Source organism: Microtus pennsylvanicus, chromosome 15 (genome assembly GCF_037038515.1).
Source record: "Microtus pennsylvanicus isolate mMicPen1 chromosome 15, mMicPen1.hap1, whole genome shotgun sequence".
Classification (NCBI taxonomy): domain Eukaryota; kingdom Metazoa; phylum Chordata; class Mammalia; order Rodentia; family Cricetidae; genus Microtus; species Microtus pennsylvanicus.
Genome location: NC_134593.1, coordinates 21,397,397 through 21,418,572, shown reverse-complemented (window position 1 = coordinate 21,418,572; position 21,176 = coordinate 21,397,397). Strand labels below are relative to the sequence as shown.

At 42.2% G+C, this 21,176-nt stretch overlaps 1 protein-coding gene across 2 annotated transcripts; it reads left to right on the top strand.

Moving 5' to 3' along the window:
- The first annotated feature begins 581 nt into the window (after positions 1-581).
- Spryd7 (SPRY domain containing 7) lies at positions 582-20,116 on the top strand. Of its 2 annotated transcripts, XM_075949672.1 has the most exons (5): positions 582-850; positions 5,256-5,372; positions 8,166-8,332; positions 13,810-13,912; positions 18,726-20,116. In XM_075949672.1, the coding sequence occupies exons 1-5, from the start codon at positions 745-747 to the stop codon at positions 18,821-18,823; spliced, it is 591 nt and encodes a 196-aa protein (XP_075805787.1). In that variant the 5' UTR covers positions 582-744; the 3' UTR covers positions 18,824-20,116. The 2 variants fall into 2 exon arrangements, with proteins under 2 accessions (XP_075805787.1, XP_075805788.1); XM_075949673.1 differs by lacking the exon at positions 13,810-13,912 and having other exon boundaries at positions 611-850; positions 18,726-19,149.
- Positions 20,117-21,176: the final 1,060 nt, after the last annotated feature.

The following is a 21,176-nucleotide window of genomic DNA, read 5'->3' as shown; positions in this document are numbered from 1 at the left end:
TCAGCACGAGTTCCAGAACCTGTGCAGCACAGCAAGCAGCCTCCGAGCCGGGAGAACCGGAATGACGCTCCTCCACTCACCTGTTAGCGTGACCGGGGAGAGGACGCGGAGCGGCGGCGGAGGGTGACGCCGCAGCACGCAGGCGCACGACGCCCCGCCTACCCGCCCAAGTCCTTCAAGCCCCTGGCCCCGCCCACCTCCGGAAATACAGCAGCCCCCACTCTCTACCACTCGTCAGGCCACTGGCCCCGCCCTCCCCCAGCCGTCAGCCCACTGGCCCCGCCCTCACCCAGGCGTCTGTTCACTGGCCCCGCCCTCCCCCGTCCGTGAGCCCACTGGCCCCGCCCTCCCCCGTCCGTCAGGCCACCGGCCCCGCCCTCTCCCGGCCGTCAGGTCACTGGCCCCGCCCTCACCCAGGCGTCTGTTCACTGGCCCCGCCCTCCCCCGTCCGTGAGCCCACTGGCCCCGCCCTCCCCCGTCCGTCAGGCCGGCGGCTCCGTTCAGTTCCCGACACCGCCTTGCCCGCCCGCCACGCCCTCCCTCAGCCGGTCGGCAGCTGACCCCGCCCACCTCCCGGCCCCGCCCCGCCCCTCCCTGCCGGGCGGTCCTCTCTTCTTGGCCGGGGGGCCTCGCCTCAACCTCGGCTTCGCCTCCCCGCCGAGGCGTAGCTGCGCGGGCTGCGAAGCTCCCGCGACCCAGAAACAGTCGGGCGCGGGCGGAGCGGCGGGGCTGTGTAGCTGCGCCATGGCCGCGTCGGCGTGGTGCTGCCTGCGTTGCTGCAGGGACGGCGGGACCGGCCACATTCCTCTCAAGGAGATGCCGGCCGTACAGCTGGACACGCAGCACATGGGTAAGGGCCTCTCAACCGGACCCAACGGCCCGTGGGGGCGGAGGGCAGGGGGGCGGGGACCACGTGACCACGCCGCCGCCTGGACACCCTGTGGCCTGGCTGGCTGCGGCCATCGGGCCCGGGGCCGTGCCCGCGTCCGAGGGAGGTGGACTCCATCTCCTCCTGAGCAGTCAGGTGTTCCCAGGTGAGGAACGCGGGGGCGCCCGCCATCCGTGCCCTGGTGTCGGGTGTCACCCAGTGTTGCAGAATCCTGTCTTCAGCACTATCACGTATAGGCTGAAGCTTGTTCTGTATCTCACTTCCTGAAGCCCCAACAAGGCCGGTTGCAGGAGGCAGGAGTAGCACCTCAAGTCCTAACATACCACTCCCACCAAAATCTCCATGGCTGGACTCCTTAGTCACTGTTGGGATCGCTGTAATTTCATCTGACTCTCCTCTTGCCATCGGATCAAGCGATTGCAAAATAGAACAGCGCCTTGCTTCTTCTCATCTACGTTTTTTCTTTCCAGTTCCCAATGACTTAATAGTTTCTCATCCAACATTCCTCTCCCCCTCTGTAGCATCTTTTCCCACACACCATTACTTCACTTTTTAGAGCCCCCTGCCCATATATTTCCAAGCTTCTGGAATATTGTCCAGGCAGGAGAGATTTCCCGGTATAATTATTTCAGTTAGAGTACTGCCTTTTTTGTGTGTATTATTACAATAAACTAATGTACTTTCGATTTCCCCAAATACCTCACTGTCTAAAGGACAGTGTATTTGAGTAACGCATACATTCTTAATACGTATAGCAAAACTCTCTTCTGCCCAGATAATCCGCAATTCTGGGAACGTTGCCCATGCTGTTTTCTATCGCAATACTATATGCAGTCATTGTTTAGTGTCTTGTACAATACTATTACAAATTTACAGTACTTTAATTCTTAAAGTCTCTAGCATCGTACAGAATCTCAGTACTTAATAAATACCCTTAATCTCTGTTTGTTTTCCAGACCATCTGTTTTCCAGATGGTGTGTCTTGTAGTCTTGGCTATCCTGATACTGATCTGTAGACCAGGTTGGCCTTGAATGCACAGAGATGGCCAGCCACTGCCTCCCAAATGCTGGGATTACAGGTGTGCGCCACCACTCTGCTGAACTCTTTCTTTCCCATCCCTCTAGGTGGTGGATGTTCAGATCTTGTACTTCCTTTCAGGAAGCGTTTCTAGTTGATTTCCCCACCACTGAACCGAGGTGCTGATGAGGTACTGTTTTGTGATAACAGTAGACGACTATAGTGGACCTTCGAGCCCTGCCCTGCCGTCTGTTCTGTAGCACTTTCCTCTTCTCTGATCTCCGTCTTTAGGAAAAACTAATTAATGTGTTGAATCAGTTTGCTGTTTCTGTCTACAGGCCTATCTAGCACCCTCAGGTGTTGATCGTAGTACAGAGATACCAGCTTCCAATTTCTTTCCTCCCACAGAAGCTTTTTTTTTTTAACTTGTCTTCCAGTAAATTCAGATTCTTCAAACCCAGAAAAACTTGCTATGAGAACCACAATGAAAAGAAAGAGGAGTGTTGAACTAGGAGAATACTTCAAGTGTGAGTTGCTCTTAAGTTGGAAAGATGAGAAACATATTGTTTGCATTTGGATATGGAGAAGTTATATAACCTAAAGAATATATTTGGGCTTTTGTTTGTTTCAAGCTTGTTTTCCTTTCTGTTTGTTTGTTTGGTTTTGTTGTTGTTGTTGCTGCTGCTACTGTTTTGTTTTTAAAGGGGGAAAAAAAACAAAAAAAAATTTTTTTTTTTTTTGGGGGGCAGACTCTCTATATTGCTCAAGTTGTTTCCAATTCCTGGGCTCAAGCCACCCTGCCAGCTCAGCCTTCCACATTCCAGGTATCTATGACTACCGGTGTGTACCACTGTGTCCAACCTGATTGCTTTATTATTATTATTAAGACAGGATTTCTCTGTAGCTTTGGAGTCTGTCCTGGAACTAGCTCTTGTAGACCAGGCTGGCCTTGAACTCAAAGAGATCTGCTGCCTTTGCCACCTGACACCTCCCCACTTGTTTTTGTTTTGTTTTATTTTGTTTTAGAAAATTTACAAACGTTGTTGCCTTACTTAAGGCCATTTTGGAGTTTTGTAAATATTGTCATTGGTTCTTTTAATTGTAAATTAGTCTTTTAGAAAAGCATGCCTTTCCAGGTACCTATTTTGAAAGGGACAGTATTTATTTTGGTTCTGTTTTGTTATTGTTGTTATTTATTTTGGCAACTTGAGACTAGCTAAAGTTATTTGGGACAAGCTAAAGACCTTCAGCTGAGAAAATGCCTCCATCCAGATTGCCTGTAGGCAAGTTTGTTGGGCTTCCCCCCTCCCCCCCCCCCACACCTTTTTTTTTTTCTTGACCAGTGATTGTTGTGAATGGGCCCAGCGCACGGCAGGGTGATATCAGCCCTGGGCAGGTTGTCCCAAGTTGCAAAAGAAAGCAAACTGGTAGGAGCAGGCCAGTAAGTGGAGCTCCTCCATAGCCTCTGCTTCAGTTCCTGTCTCCAGGTTCCTACCTGTCTTCCTTCTGTGTGGATTGGAAGGGTACTGTCCTTCCAACACATGGAAGATTGTTAGACTTGGTGGCTTGTGCCTAAAACTGCTGAGTCATCTTTCCAGCTCAGAAATTGGGTTTTAACATTTTATAAACTGTGTGTGCATGTGTACATGGAGGTCAGAGTACTACTTACAGGAGTTAGCTTTCTCCTACTGCATGTGTTCCAGGGGTTGAACTCAGGTCTCCTCAGGCTTTGTGGAAGGTGTTAGCCCTTAATATTTTTAATTAAACAAATAAAAAAAATGTACTTACCCTTAACAGTGTCTGATCTTAGAAGGACCAGTTTAGACTGTCATTAAGTAGGAACTCAGCCTTTTATTACTATTGTCTAGCTTTATAGCCCCTTCTGGAGGCGTGCCACTTAGTCCTAATACTTGTATCTGCTTGGCTTATGGCTTTATCACAGGTGAGGAGATGTAATGGCCACAGACCTTGGAAGTCACGTGTATTAATGTTAAAGGATTTATCTTACACATAGGAATTGTGCCGGCGCTTCATGATTGCAGATGGGCTTGCTTTCCTAAGCTAAAATTCAGAACCAAAGTACTAGTAGGTCCACATTTCAAAAGCAGTATTTTTCTTGCTGTTATCTATGAAGTTGTTTGAGATGAAACTAAAATTTTCTCTGAAAATAAAGTGTGTTTAATGATGGCAAGATCTTATTTATAGTGGAGCTCTGTGGCACACATCTGTAATCCCGTTCAGGAGAGCAAGGAAGGGGAGTCAAAAGTCTGAGGCTGGTACAGGCAATACAGAGAGACCCTGTCTCAAAACAAACAAAACACGCTAACAGAAGCTCTCTTAGTGAATGTGTCAAGATCCTGAAACTAAGTCCTGTTCAGTGTCAGCCATTTCAGCGTGAAGCTGTCCCTTCCATCATAGCTGTCCCCACTCTGCTTTCACTTGACCACTCCAGCCAGTATCAGACTGGCGGCTAATGGCTGCTATCTAGTAGACCTTCTGCTGTCTTGTAATAGATTGTCTTAATTCGTTTGGTTAGAATTGAAAATTGTACCAATATACTAAGTGTTTTTGGCTCAGCTTAAATGAAAATTGTTAAAGTCTGTTTATTGGTTAAAAATTAAATTAGTTTCCTTTTACTTACAAATGTTTCACATTTTATTTATTTTGTGTGCATTTATGGGGGTGCATACATGCCATGACTTGTATTTGAAATCCAAGGTCACCTTCTGGGTGTCAGTTCACCCTGTGGGCTCCTGAGATCAAACTCAGGTGGTCATCAGGCTTGGTGGCATAAGCTATCTCATTGACCCCTTACAAATAATTTAAATATTCAGCATAGTTTAGTTTATTTTTGGAACAACTTAATTGAAAAAGACTCGCTATAAATGAATAGTGTATATAATCAGTCTCTTAAAAGTGGAAAATTAAGTATTTAAAATAATTTATCAATATTTGCCATATTTGAAAAGGCTTATACTATTCCTGGTTTGTTGTTGTTGACTGAATTAGTGAACAGGGCCTGGGGCAATGGCTTCATGGGTAAAGTGCTTGCTGTGTTAGGACTCTCCAGCACCCACACAGAAAGCTGGGCATGACAGTACATGACTGTAATTGAGGCACTGATTGGCCAAAACGAGAAGGTCCAAGGACTCAGTGGTCAGCGGTCTAACCAATTGGTGACCTCCAGGTTCCGTCTCCAAAGTAGGGTGGGAAGCTATGGAGGTGGACCTTTGACAATGACCTTTACTAACCACACCTGTGGACTTACCTCCCTCTCCCCACCCCCGGCCCCTCTTTTACACACACAGTACACATATTAACCGTGGCTGGTATCTGTGTTTTGTTTAGGAACAGATGTTGTCATTGTGAAAAATGGAAGAAGAATCTGTGGCACCGGAGGGTGTTTAGCCAGTGCACCTTTACATCAGAACAAAAGCTACTTTGAGTTCAAAATCCAGTCTACTGGTTAGTATGATTTATAATTGTACTTAACTATTAAAAGTCAGCTATTTTGCATATTAAAAATAATTTTGATTATGAAAAATTCAAGAGACGATTAAGAAAAAGTCCCACTCTTATATACAGGGCCTAAGTCTTCTCTCTTTGTGATCTAGGTTAAATTAGCCAGTTTGCTAAATTGTGACTTTGCAACACCCCACCCCAGGAGACAGCTTAAGAGGAAGATTTATTTCATTCTCCATTTCTGAGGTTCATGGTCACTGGCTCTGTTGTTCCCAGTCATAAGAGACAGAAGATCCTGGGGGAAGGCTGCGGTGTTGCAGAGTTGCCCACTCCATGAGAGCCCAGAAACAGTAATGACACGAGAGTGGCGGGGACAAGACTGTCCAGAGTGTGCTCCCAGTAGCGTCCTCCTCCCAAACACGCCCCACTGCCCACCTTCTAATAGTGCCAAGGGATTAACCCCTTGTTGAGAGCAGTCCCCTCCCCCTGATTGAATCCACCAGCAGGGATCTATGTGGGCACTGGGAGGGACACCTCACATCTAAACCATAGACTTCTCTTTTGCAGTCTTATGGAGTTTCTTGAATTGTATGGCAAGCCTGTATGACTGTTAGGATCATAACTGTAGCAGAGTTACATATGGGGACCTAGTGGGTTTTGTTTTTAGTAAAAGTCGGGAAGTCTTCATGGGTGACGTAAGTGCAGAACAAGAAGACTATAATGGGATAACTGAGTCTGTTCCCTGGACAGCACGGTGCTTCTGGAGCTGGTTTCTTAAAGTAGTTTCATACTGTTTGGTTTGGGTTTTTCGTTTTGTTTTGTTTTGTTTTAAGTGAATGGCATAAATCCAAGTCTGTCCACTGTGCTGTATTGTAAGATACCTCACTGATTGTGGACTGTCCTAATTACAGTTGTCTTCCCAAATATATATTTTCTTCTGAAAAGAAGCAAATAGTGTTTGAGCCTTAAACCTAGTAAGAAGTGTTAGTAATCCTGTACACGGTTCTGCTGGAATAAGGAGACTGCAGAATCCTGCCTGCAAATGTCATGAAAATATTATCACCTGCTGCCGTTCTCATTGTTGTCTCTTTGGGGAGAAGAATTATTCATAGGTCTACGTATTTCTGATATCAAGATAGCCAAATCCAGACATGTGTGCATCAGACTTTCTGATGGAGTCAGACAATCTAGGAAGTATTCATAGCATTGAATTCATACCTCCTTCCATGTGTTTCTTCTGATTTTTCTTTTTTAATAAAAACTGAAAGGTAGCAGCTTGAGAAAAAGTCCAGGACACTAGATATTTTGTTTGGCTGGAAAAAAGAATACCTGCTTCTGGGGATACAATCTGGTGGTAGAGCACTTACTTAGTGTATGTGAGGTGCTGGATTTAGAGCCCCAGCATTGGGAAAATTATTTTGTCTCTTCTTCATGTTCAACCTTTGTGTTGTTGTTTATAGCACGTGTACTTGTCACTCATTATAAATATAACTAAAGACAGTAACCTGCCATTTCTCAGAAACAGCAGAGAGAGAAGGGAGAAAGAATAAGAGAGCGTGTTTTGCTGGGAATTGAGTCCAAGGCCAAGACTACCACAAAGCTGAACTCCCACCCCTACAATGCTTTAAAAAAAATTAAGAGAAAATAGTAATGGTAATAACTAGCATTTTTTTAAATATTGAGCGTGAGCTTTACTTGCTCATTAAAAACCAAAAACTTGTAACCTATCCTAAGTGCTGTGTTTGAGCAGTCCTGTGTCTTCTTTACCTTGTGTTCTAGCTACTCTTCTATTGTTGTGGAGAGACATCGTGACCAAGGCAGCTTATAAAAGTAGGTAGTTAGTTGGGGACTTATAGTTTCAGAGTGGAGCATGGTGACAGGCAGGCAGGCAGGCAGGCAGGCATGGCGCTGGAACAGTAGCTGAGAGCTTACATCATATCCACAGGCAGGAGGCAAAGGCAGAGAAAGACTTCGCCTGGTGTGAGCTTTTGAAACCTCAAAGCCTGCCACCCCCCCCCATGACACACCTCCTCCAACAATGTCACATTCCAGGCCTTCTAAACTGCCTAAACAATCTACCAACGGCAGACTGAGCATTCAAATATGTGAGCCTGTAGGGGCCCTTCTCATTCTAAGCACCACACCTTGTAAATACTATTAGAGCCAACAAATGAAGAAACATTTAAGTTTTATGTTAAGTATGTAACCCAAGATAACATAGCTGTGATTGTTTAAACCTAAGCAGTACAACTCTTAGTCTCCTAGTTTCCCTATGGAGGACATTGTATACTTTGTCATTATTGTGTGTGTATGATTCTGGTGGGCAGGTGTGAAAAGCAGAGTTCAGCTTTAGAGAACCCATGGGTCTTTCCTTCCACTTTCACTTGGGTTCTGAGGATAAAGTTAGGTTTTCAGGCTTATCATTTTCTCTGCTGAGCCATCAGGCTGGCCCTGCAATCTGCTTTTTAAAAGGTTTGTTTTACAAAACAAAACAAAACCAAAAAAACAAAACAAACAAACAAACAAGGATATATCCTTAATTACTTAAGGCTCAACCCCTAATTCCAGCACTCCAGGGAGCCAAGCCAGGTAGTTCTCTGAATTCAAGGCCAACTCAGTCAGTAAACTTAGTGAGCTCCAAGTTCAAGCCAGCCAGAGCTACAGCAGTGAGACCTGACTGGAAGTGGGAGGGGGGTGAGGGGAGGAGGGAGAAGTAAAAGAGTTGCTATTCCCTTTTGAAATAACTTCATTGTTTGTGTTCTTCAGATTTGTGATGTATCTGACTTGTATTTTTAGGAATCTGGGGTATAGGTGTTGCAACTCAGAAAGTGAACTTGAACCAGATTCCTCTCGGCCGAGACATGCATAGTCTCGTGATGAGAAACGATGGAGCCCTGTACCACAACAACGAAGAAAAGAGCAGGCTGCCAGCCAACAGCCTTCCTCAGGAGGGCGATGTAGTGGTGAGTCTCCTGGTCGCGGTCCTGTCCTCCGTGAATGACTAAATTCGAGCTGTTTTGATTTTTATTTCAAAGCCCTGTGCTTGGATCTAGTGAGGTAGTGCCATTTCCAGATAGATCGCTTGCCAAACACCGCTACCTCACTTCACTGCCCTGTCCTTGCTGGAATCGCTGGCACACCAGGACATGAGGGTTACTGACCCTATACTTCCATGTAGTAGGATCATTTACAGATTGGCTGCTAAACAGTGTCCTACTGTCACAAACCTTGGCACATAATTGTATAAGTTTTTCTGATCATATTACAGAATGTTAGGGGTTTTTTGGGGGGGGAGGGGGCAGGTTGGAGACTGGTTTCTCTGTGTAACAGTCCTGGCTGTCCTGGAACTAGCTTTGTAGACCAGACTGGCCTTGAACTCACTGGTTCCTGCCTGTCTCTGCCTCCCAAGTGCCGGGACTAAAAGTGTGTGCCATCGCAGCGTTTCTCTGTGTAGCTCTGGAGTCTGTCCTGGAACTCACTCTGTAGACCAGGCTGGCCTCAAACTCACAGAGATACACCTGCCTCTGCCTCCTGAGTGCTGGGATTAAAGGCATAAGCCCCCCTCCCCCGCTGCCCAGCTATGTTAGGTATTTTTAAGGCCAGAGGTCTCTCAAAGTATTTCACGTTTATTAATGTTAGTTTGAATGTTAATTGTCCCCATAAGCTCATAGGAGTGGCACTATTAGGAGGTGTAGCATTGTTGGGAGTAGGTGTGGTCTTGTTGCAGGAAGTGTGTCACTGTGGAGGCAGGTTTTCAGGTGTCTTTCTTGCTCAAGCCACGCCCACTGACTCATGTAGCTTCTTGTTGCCATTGGGTCAAGATGCAGGACTCTTAGCTCCAGTACCCTGTCTGCCTGAAAAACCACCATGTCACACCATGATAATAATGGACTAAACCTCTGAAAACGTTAGCCAACCTCATTAAATGTTTTTACTTTATAGAGTTGCTCTGGTCATGGTGTCTCTTTACAGCAACAGAAACTCTAACTAATACAGAACCATTAGAAATTGCAACATTTTACTGCAAATATTGATCTTTGTTAAATTTAATCTTGCTAAATGCCTCTACTTTTAGAACCTTTCAAAGAACTGCGTTCAAAAATCCCAAGATTTAGAATAGAACATGGTGACACACCCCTTTAATCCCAGCACCAGGAGGCAGAGTCAGGGGCATCTCTATGAGTTTGAGGACAGCCCACCTTACATAGTGAGTTCCAGGACAACCAGGGTACATAATGAGACCTTGTCTAAAACACAGTCTCAAAGGTTTTTTTGTTTGTTTCAGTTTTAGTTGTTGTTGGTGCGAGTAGTTTTAGGAAGTTTCAGAACAGCCTGGCTTATATAGCAAGATTCTGTCTCAAAAGAGAGAAAAAAAAGGTTACCTACTAAAGAAAAAGAAACAAAAGGCATAAGCTATCATAAAATCTACTTGTCTTTTTTTAAAGTAGTTGTATGCTGGTTAGTTTTTTGTTGTTTTGTCAACGTGGCACAAACCTGGATCATCTGGGAAGAGGAAACCTCAGTTGAGGCTGTGCGATGGTGGTGCTCCAACACACGTGTTCCTGGCCATGTATCTCGTATGCAATGCAAGCTGAGTGCGCCATGGGAAGCAAGCCAGTAAGCAGCACTCCTCCATACCTCTACTTCTATTCCTGCTGCACCTTCCTGCCCTGACTCCTGTCATGGTGGAGTGGAAGCTGTAAAATGAAATAAGCCCTTTCCTCCTCAAGTTGCCTTTGGTCACGGTGTTCATCAGAGCAATGGAAAGCAAACTAAGACTAGTTGATTTTGTATGTTAAGTCATTAGCAAATATCCATAATATGGAGCATCATAGAAATAATTTTTTTGGGTAGTGTCTCACTAGGCAGTCCTACCTAACTGGCCTGAAACTCATTGTGTGGACCAGGCTAGCCTAGAAATCATAGAAGTCCACCTGCCTCTCTGCCTTCGGAGTGCTGGCATACATCAAAGAAGTTTGCCACCATGCCCAGCTAACTGATTATTTCTTAAAAGAGAATTTTGTTGTCAAGTTGAGGCTGTCAAAGTATTATAATAAAAGATGAAATTGAAACATGTTTTCTTCCTTGTGATACTGAATTGATGCATATTTTGTCTTCCTGTACCATCTTATTCATTGAGATGACTGATACAACAAATGAACAGATCTAAGAATGCTGCTGTAGTCTGTCAACATTGTTATTAGACTGAGTTTTCATGCCCATTCTGATTTTTTAAAAAAAGACCTAAAACATTAAGTATATGCAGACTCAAGAAAGCTGACCATTTCATCGTCCTGATCTGAACACTTGGAGATGTTCAACGTTGTCAACAGTGGCAGCAGAAGGAGCAATTATAAGACAGGAAACTATTCTTAGGTTTTATGGGACAACTGTGACAGACTCAAACTTGGTTTTGATGTCATATAAGAAAAAAACCAGGTTTGAACAATACTTGAACTGAACTTGGCTGTAGGGGGTGGAGATTCTTACATCCTCCTCAGTTTTCTGAGATTTGTTATCTGATAGTTGCCTGGTTCATAACTTAACTTGCAGTGGATTTTGGTGCCACAAGGTGGTGAAGGGTGCCTGAACTACAGTCCCATAAAGAGGATCACATCATTCTTTTTTATGTAATTTATGTTTTGAATTTTTTGAAAATGAGAAGAGACCTATTGACAAAAAAAATGACAAATGCATTTTCAGTGTTTTTAAACTAAAATTAAACAGAAGCTGTAACTAAGTCATAGTTTAAGGTAGGATTGATGGCTCCCACCTGTAACCACAGCACTGGAGGAACAGATATAAGAGGATCGCCTCAAATCCAAGGCCAGCCTAAGCTCTGCGTAGGGAGTTCCAGGCCAGCCACAGCTCCTGGGTGAGACTCTGCCTGAAATCAATCATTCGGTGTGTATTTGCGTGTTTATTGAGAGAAGGTCTTATGTAGCCCAGGCTGGCCACAAACTTGCTCAGTAGCTACGTAAGATAACTTTTAGCTTCTGAGAGACTGCCTCACCCCAAGTTCTAGACTTGCAGGCGTTCACTACCACACCCAGTTTTGGTGGTGCTGGGGATCAAACTTTGAGCTTTGGACAGACTGAAAAGTTCTCTGCCAGCTGAGCTACGTTCCCAGCTCTAAAGCCATTGTTCTTTAGCATTGCTAAACTTGGAGTAATCCTTATAGCCCTCACTACACTGACTCTCTGGAACCTTTCTAACTTACCTAGGTACGCATCTATGAAGTCATTGTCCTAGAAAGCATCTGAGTCGTGTCTTTATAGTTGGTCCATACCGACTTACCAGAAATCCACAAAAGCAATCTGCTCCTTGGTTTTTTTGTCCGTTTGTTTTGTGGTTTATCAGTTGGAAGAGCTCTCTGACCTCTATGCTTTCTTTTTAAAATATGGCTGTTATTGTTGGGTTGGGTCTCAAACCTCAGGTCTCACATACACTAGGCTGCCTCCCCAGACCATAGTGTTTCTATTCTTAACTTTTCAAGACAAAGATTCGGTGTTGCCACTAGTTAGTAACTATAGGTTCAATATGTCTTATCTGAAATGCTTGACTAGAGGTCCAGCTCCAGGGTTTTGATTGATGTTGGGATTTTTATATATACACAGAGTTCTTGATATGATGGGACCCAAGGAAGGGTAAGCATGGAATCCACATATACTCAGCTGGGAGATAATTTGTACTATATGTTTTGTTTTGTTTTATTATGTGTCTGGGTGTTTTTCATGCATGCATGTGCACATGTATATGCTTGGTACCCGTGGAGGCCAGAAGAGGGTGAGAGATCCCCTGGACCTTGAGTTAAAGCTGCTAGCGTGGGTGCTGGGAACTAAACCCAGTCCTCTGCAAGAGCAGCTAGTGTGACCACTGAGCATCTCTGTAGTGTAAGGCAGTTTTTTTTTTTAATTAATTATTTACTTAAAGACAGGATCTCAAAACATAGCCCTGACTGTCCTGGAACTCAGATTCAGCTGCTTCTGCCTCCCAAGTGCTGGGATTAAAGGTGTGCCCACCATGCCCAGCCGCTGTAAGGTTTTTCAAACTTTATTTACATTGTATTATGGGGTTGCTAGCACGTCACATAGAGCTGGTGGCCATCACAGGGCAACTTGTAGGAGTTTTCTCCTTCTACCATTTGGTCCAATATCAGACTCAGGTTCTGTGGCAAGTACGTTTCCCCTGCTGAGCCATTTTGGTGGCCTAATTTGCACAGTATTTTTGTATGCCCTTGTTTTGACTGTGATCCATCATATGAGATGAGTTTTGAAATTTTCCGTGTGTTGTATAATAGTGTAGTCTTAGGACTCAGAAGGCTTCAGGTTTAGGAGCATTTCATATTTCTGACTAAGGATTCCAAATTGTACAAAGTTTTAAAGAAAAGTAGTATATGGCATGGTGAATAAGAGTGTCCTGAAGCCCACCTCAGGGGTCAAATCTCAGTTCTCCCGCTTTCTAGCTGTGCAAGCCCAGGTGAGTTACTGCACTTCAGCTGCTCCATCTCTTACGTGGATCTCACTGTCTTGTGAGCACTGAATGACTAAGTGTGAAATGCCCAGCCAATGCCTCACAGTGCAGCTGTCTCAAGTGACCTCCAGCACCTTATCAACATGCTTAGCAACCCCGTAACTGTCATCAGTATATACAGCAGTGCCCTTTATCCTGGTGTTTAAAGTCTTTTAAACTGTTGTTTTTAACTGGATAGCCATCATCATTCATATTGAATTGTACATATTGGTTTTACCATGAGACCAGAGGAAAAAGATAGAAATACATGATTTCTTAGAAACAGCTTGTCTGGGGGGACTTTGTGGGTCAGAGCACTTGCTCTTCTAGAGACGTGATTCAGTTTCTAGTGCCCACATTGGGGTAGCTTACAATTGCCTCTGACTCCAGCTCCAAGGGATTCAACACCCTTTTCTGGCCTCCTTGGATACCTACCTGCATGTGTGAACATTCACAACCAGAAACAAAAATAATAAAAAATATTTTTAAGTTAAAAATGATTAAAGTTTAAAAAAATAAATACGTATTATTTCACCTCTTCATAGTTTGAAAAGATTGGCAGGTAGTCCCTAATGGGAACAGTGTTTTCCCCATCAGATAAAATTCTAGAGAAAGACCAGGGTTTTCTTTATAAAATAGTCTTCATGACATATGGACTTACTCTTTCTATTTAAATAATAAAACCCAGGTTATCCAAATATAATACTATAATTTAAACTCTTATGTTTGTTTTACCTCTAACTGGAATTTTGCATTGTAAGCCTCCCTCCCCAATAATGACTAGTAATGTTTTAGTTAAAGTTGTCTGCCAGATTGTCAACCCTGATAAAAGCTTCTGTGACCCCACACTTAGTTTCTGTGTGCTGTAGCTTACTTGGGTTTCTGTGCAACGTTTATATCTTTATCCTTTAATTTTTTTCCTTCATAGGGTATCACATATGACCATGTAGAATTAAATGTGTATTTGAATGGGAAAAACATGCATTGTCCAGCATCAGGTATACGAGGGACAGTGTATCCAGTTGTGTATGGTAAGCTAATGTGTTACTCATCTGTTAGTTGGTATATGTTACCTGTTATTTGGCTTTATGTTAATTTTGTAGTTATCATTCAGAAGTCTGAACAAGTTGCTAATAAGGACATTTCATGTGGAATGTACTCAGGCCATTACATTATTTCTGCAGAATTAAAGATAATATTTATTCCATACATATATATACATACACACTATATATATACATATATATGTGTGTATATATGTATGTGTGTGTGTGTGTATATATATATATAGTTTTATTTTGTTTTTCAAGACAGGGTTTCTCTGTGCAACAGCTCATGCTAGAATTCACTTTGTAGACCAGGCTGGCCTCAAACTCACAGAGATCTACCTGCCTTTGCCTCCCAAGTGCTGAGATTAAAGGTGTATACCACCACCCAGCTTTATTCCCTACACATTAGAAAGTTTGTTAAATATAGTGGTAGTTAATTACCCACAATCATGTCCCCTTTTATTATATCACTTGTTTGTTTGTTTTTAATTTCATGTGATCTGTGTTTTGACTGAGTGTGTATCTGTGCACCACGCGTGTGCCTGGTGATGGAGGACACCAGAAGAATTGGAGTTACACGTGGCTGTGAGCTGCCAGCTGGGTGCTGGGAACTGAATGAACCCTGGTTCTTTGGAAGAGCAGCTAGTGCTCTTAACCACCGAGCCATCCCTCCAGCCCCTTATGGTGTAGCTTTATGTTCTAGAAAGTTCAGACGTCACTAAATTTACAAATCTTTTTCTACTAATTATTAGTGAAGATTTGATTACCAGGAAATGAAGTTAGAGCAGGTATTTTGAAATTAGGGAATTTTATGTGAATTGAGCATTTCTTGTCTTTATAAAATTATCAAACATTATCACTCTTCTGAGAGAAATTTTAACTTAGAATAGTTTCTGATTAACTGCTTTGCTTTGATAGATGAGTAAGTATAAGATCTATCATTTCTGTATGAGTTGGTTCCTAAGAATCAGTCAGTGTACATGACTCTTAATTCCTTCAGTTTTTTATTATGCAAAATTTCAAACTTTCACAGAAGTAAAGGGAATATTATAATGAGCCCTAGGTACTTGATCACCCAACGGTTTCCTCCACCCAGCACTTCTTTCCTTCCTTGAATTATTTTGAGGAATAAGTCAGACACATCATTTTGTTAGTAAGTATTTTATACTTATCTTTAAAATAAGGCCTTCAGGCAGGCAAGGTGGCATACACCTTTAATCTCAGCACTTGGGAGGCAGAGGCAGATGGATCTATCTCTGAGTTCCAGGCCAGCCAGAGACACAGGGAAACCCTGTCTCTTTGAAAAAAAGGTAACTAATGTCTTTATCATTTTATTCTGCTTTTATTACTTCTCTTGACAACTTCAGATCAATAAATATATGACTTTTATACCTGTGGTTTACTGTCTAAAATATTCCCTTAATTATGTAAGTTCTTAGATTTGGGTTATAATAAAAGCTATTATTAACCTTTTATAACAATGGTAGGCTAGTGTGTGAGAATGGGTGCAGTCATGAGGATAAATATTTAATGATGACCAAAGCTGGTGATTTGCTTTTCAGTTGTGTCCTAGTAGTCTTTTCTTCTAAAAACTTATCTTCAGTGATTTTTACCTTTTATATCTTTGTATGCAAAAAAGTATGTGTGCTTTCCTTCCTTTTTATACCTTGTTAATTTCATGTACATGTATGTGCATTTGATTATTTTTACTCCCCATTACCTCTGTTGTCCCCTCCCACTGAGCCTTTTTCCCAACAAGTCCACTTCCTACTTTGATGACTTTTGTTCTGCTGCTGTTGTGACCCATTGAGTTTCATTAGGGTTGCTTACATAGCATGGGCCGTGGGTTAGAACTTACCCGTGGAACACCTCTGAAGAATGCCTTCCCCTTCAGGATTCATTCACTCACTATTGGTAGCGCCTCACGGAGAGATGGGGACTCATCTTTAGGATAACAGAATGCTTGAGAGTTTGCATATTGTCTTTCCACAGGGCCTTTCTAATCTCTGTATCTGTCCAAGTTACCCATGGCCCTGTGGAAAGACAATGGCGTTCCACTGAGTACAGAAGGGTGCCACTGGGCATGGTGGCCCAAGCTTTAATCCTGGCGCGTGAGAGGTAGAGTCTGGAAGACCTCTCTGAGCTCAAGGCCAGCCTTATCTACATAATGAGTTTCAGAACAACAAGGACTACATAGAGAGACACCCTGTCTCAGTGAAACAAAACAAAAATTGTGTTTTTAAATTTAGTGTAGGGCTGGAGAGATGGCTCAGCGGTTAAGAGCATTGCCTGCTCTTCCAAAGGTCCTGAGTTCAATTCCCAGCAACCACATGGTGGCTCACAACCATCTGTAATGAGGTCTGGAGCCCTCTTCTGGCCTGCAGGAACACATACAGACAGAACATTGTATACATAATAAATAAATAAATATTAAAAAAATAAAAATAAATAAATTCAATGTAGGTTAGTGTTCTTTCATTATTGAGTAAGCTTAAAAGAAATTCTTTATTGATTTAAATGAATTTAAATGTAGCTTAATATTTTAAACAAGTTAGCCTGAGAAATTAAAAAATGAATAGGTAATTAATATAGGTGAGTGTATGAAATAAAATTATTCAAAGCTGGAGAATTGACTCAGCTGTTAAGAGTGCTTGCTCTTCTTGTAGAGGACACAGATTATGTTTCCAGCACCTATATTGGGTGGCTCACAACTGCCTGTAACTGCAGTATCACGGGGTCTGGTGCTGTCTTCTGGACTCCACAGGCATGGGCATGTGTACACACACACACATACACACACAATTTAAAATAATAAAATAAATCTTTCAGAATATAAAGTGCTCATGAAGCAAATTATTTTATGTAAAAAATATTTTATGGTTTAGGTTGAGGAATAAATCCAGTTAAACTAGATATTTTAGTAGTCTGATGCTACTTAAGGTAAAAATAGAACTAATTTCCCCTTTGTCCTGCATCTTTTCTCGTCCTTAATCCTAGAATAGTCTGCTTTCATTCTCTACTCTTATTTATTTATTGAGGCAGGGTTTCTCTGTGTAACCCTCGCTGTCCTAACTCACTTTGTAGCCCAGGGTGTTCTCAAACTCACTATGTAGCTGAGGGTGACTCTGAACATATGATCTTCCTTCCTCCACCTCCTCAGTGCTGAGATTATAGGTATGTGTACCACCACTCATGGACCCAGATCCAGGAGTTTGTGCGCAAGAACTTTGTCACCTGAACTACAAGAAAATAATTATAATAAAATAAAGTAAAAAATTTTAAATAAAGTAGTACATCATCGTATAAAATGGAGAAAAACAGGCAAATAAAGACTTGAGATTATTGATATTTATAACTTTGAGAGATCATTATTATTGTTTGTATTTAAGATGATATGTCAGCCAGGTGCTGCCTTTAATTCCAGCATTTGAGAGCCAGAGGCAGGGAGATCTTTGTGAGTTTGAGGCTGGCCTGGTCTAGAGTTCCAGAACAGCAGGACAGCCAGGACTGGTTCACAGAGAAACCATGTCTCAAAAAATAAAAACAAAACAAAAAACAAACAAAAAGGGAGAGAGTAAGAATTAGTGAGAAAAATGGAGTCTTACCACCTTGCCTCAGATGTCCTCTCAGGAGATCCTCCTGCCTCAGCTTTTCACATAGTTGAGACTGCAGACATATACCGCCATATGTGGCTAGGATCGTTATTAATAATGTTTTGATAACCTTTGTATGTTTTGCCAGATTTTGTTGTGGATATTCTTACCTAAAGATTTTGCAATTCAAGGCCAGCTAGATGGCTCAGCAAATGAAAACATTTGTTGCCAACCCTGACAGTTAAGTTAGATCCTCAGGACCCATATGCTGCAAGGACAAACTTGACTCCTGCAAGTTGTCCTCTGACTTGTGAGAGAATACCATGTTATGCATACATAAATACACACACACAATAAAAAATAACTTTTTAAAGACTGTATAGCCCAGATGGCAGGTGTATTTACACTTATTGACAATTAATATGATATTAAGAATTGCAGAGCCGGGCGGTGGTGGCACACGCCTTAATCCCAGCACTCGGGAGGCAGAGGCAGGTGGATCTCTGGGAGTTCGAGGCCAGCCTGGTCTACAGAGCTAGTTCAGGGACGGGCACCAAAGCTACAGAGAAACCCTGTCTCGAAAAACCAAAAAAAAAAAAAAAAGAATTGCATAGATGGTTCAGTGGTTAAGAACACTAGCTGCTCTTGCTAGAACCTGGGTTCAATTCCCAGCATCTAAATGGAAACTCACAGCCATCTGTAACTCCAGTTCCAGGGGATCCAGTGCCGCCTTCTGGCTTCCTCGGGCACCAGGCATACACAGTGGTACACAGACATACATGTAAGCCATGCACATAAAAAATATTTTAAAAATTAAAATATTTTTTTTAAATATTTATTTATTTATTATGTATACAATATTCTGTCCGTATGCCTGAAGGCCAGAAGAGGGCACCAGACCTCATTACAGATGGTTGTGAGCCACCATGTGGTTGCTGGGAATTGAACTCAGGACCTTTGGAAGAGCAGGCAATGCTCTTAACCACTGAGCCATCTCTCCAGCCCCTAAAAATTAAAATATTATAACATTAGAAAATAGTTTATAATTAAATTGTTTTGTGGTGCTGGAACTCAGAAATGTTGCTAAGCAGGTGCTTTATCACTGGGTTATACAATACACTGCCTGAAAACAGTGTATTGTATAACTTTGTGTGCATTTGAATGTGCTTCTAACTTAGTTTCTTTCTTTTTCTCTCTTCTAGTTGATGACAGTGCAATTCTGGATTGCCAGTTCAGTGAATTTTATCATACTCCTCCACCAGGTTTTGAAAAAATATTATTTGAGCAGCAGATCTTCTGAATGTGTTTGTTTTCAAAACTGGCGCTTCTGCACAGCCACACAGCGCTTGCCACTTAATAAAGCTCTCCCTGACCTAGAGAGGGGAACTCATCCTGAAAATCGCTCCTTCTTACTGTTGTCTGAGGAACCCGTGTCTTCATTATACCATGCTGAAGTTTGGTTTGCAATATCTAGGCATTGTGAAATCAACATTTGGGGCCACTTATTTAATCTTATTTAAACTAATAAACCATGGGTTTGGTTAACAGTATTACATGGTAACATGTATATAAATATTTAAAGGGAATTTTTCTTATATAAAGTATTTGTTTGACAGTGATGTGTAATTGAGTGTTTTTTTTGGGTTTTTTTTTTTTTTTGCATTCTGAACTTGAATCATCACATCCGTAAGCCAATAATTTTGTGTCTCCTGTCCTTTTTGATGAATTGAACTGGCAGGAACTTATATACCTGGCAGCTTAGTTTCGCTGATATATTTCCTCTGTTCATGGACCGCTTTTCTTCAAACATAAACTGCCTCTTTTGCTATGTTATATATATCACTGCTCTCTGTTGCTGTTTTGAAAGGTGAGAGACTAGTTATCAGACCATCGAGTGAGTAAGTCGTGGTTGATTATGTGTAGTACACGGGCCGACATTTACAAGATTTGTGATGCTTTAAACCTAAATGAGCCAGGTGTTGTGGCACACAGCACTTGGGAGACAGGCAGGCAGATATCTGAATTGAGGCTAGCCTGGTCTGTATAGTGAGTATGAGTACCAGGACAACCAGGGCTGTGTAGGGAGACTCTGTCAAAAAAAAAAAATTTAATTGTATGTTTGCTGTAAGGAATAATAAACACTTATTAAGTATTATTCAGTATTGTATTTAAAACATTCTCTGTTTTGTTAATTACATGGTAATAATTTTAGAAGTTTTGGGATAACTGAGTTCTGATGACCCTGACTGACCTTCAGTGAGTCCCTGTCCTTTAGTTAACACGCTGACGGAACTAACCACATCTTCAGGGACATCCTTTTTCTCAGATAAGCACAGTCAGGAAGCATCACCACAACTGGTAAGGCACATGGGTGTGGGACAATGAACACACGGGCGCTAGAATGCAGAGAGCAGGTGCCCAATCTCCTGCCCTCTGTTGAGTTTTTTAAAGCCTTGGGGCTCTGGTGGTCCTCCCACCTTACACAAAGGGCAGGCCATCATACTGATTTTCTGAGAGCCTGTAACTAGTTGATGGTTGTATAAAATGCATTCATTGTCGGACACTTAATAAACATAGCTGCCTTAGCTGTGAAGTAGTAGTTTTCATTGTGTCGCAGACCAGCACGAGCAGCTGGGGACCTCGTTAGAATAGGGGACATTCTCATAACCAACCTAGACTTCTGAAGCAGAGAGTTAGGGTGGCATTCAGGAACCTGTTCATACTAGATGTGAGAGAGATCACATGTTCTAAGGATTTAAGGTAGGCTGTTTTGTTTTTATCCCAGAAGCTATTGAGTTACAAACAATGCATATTTCTTATTTGGTAGACAAACATTTGATAATGTGTTTTTGTAAACATATATTTACTAATCCCACATTTTACCTCTGAAGATATATAGGATTCAGATTGGTATGCCTTTATTCATTTTCATCTGACTTTCTGTTTTATGAATTTTGATTCACAAAACAAAAACCAAAAGACATGTTTGGCTGGATATAGTGATACAAGACAGTAACCCAGAACTTGGGACACTAAGGAAGAAGGCTAATAGATTTAAGGCTAGACTAGACTTTGTACTGAAATGCTCCATCTCAAAAGACAAAAAAAAAAAAAAGGAAGGGTGCATATGGAAAAGAATATACTACCTTCTTCAGTGATCCTAATATATCCACTTCTAGTTATGTTTTTAGATTTCTTTTGATTTATGTGTGTGTGTGTGTGTGTGTGTGTGCACTTGCATGCAGGTACCCACAGTAGTTCAAAGAGTGCATCAGATCCCCTCAAGCTGGAGTTACATGCAGTCATGAGTTGCACAGTATGGGTCCTGGCAATCAAATTCTAGTCCATTGCAAGAGCAGTAAGTGTTTTTAATGTTTGAGCCATCTGACCAGCCCTAAACTCTTAGTTATATTTTTAAAGTTAACTTTTAAAATTATTTTATTATTTTTCTTTTATTTATTTATTGTTTTCAATAAATTTCAATACATTCTAACTGCAGTCTTCCCTCTCTCAACCCCTCCCAGTCCCTCCACCTCCCCCAGATCCACTCTTCCCAGGGAGATCCACTGAACATGGCATAACCAGATACATTAAAACTGTGTACAAACCCTTAGAACAGAGCAAGTCAACCCAGTAGGAGGAAAGGGGTCCCA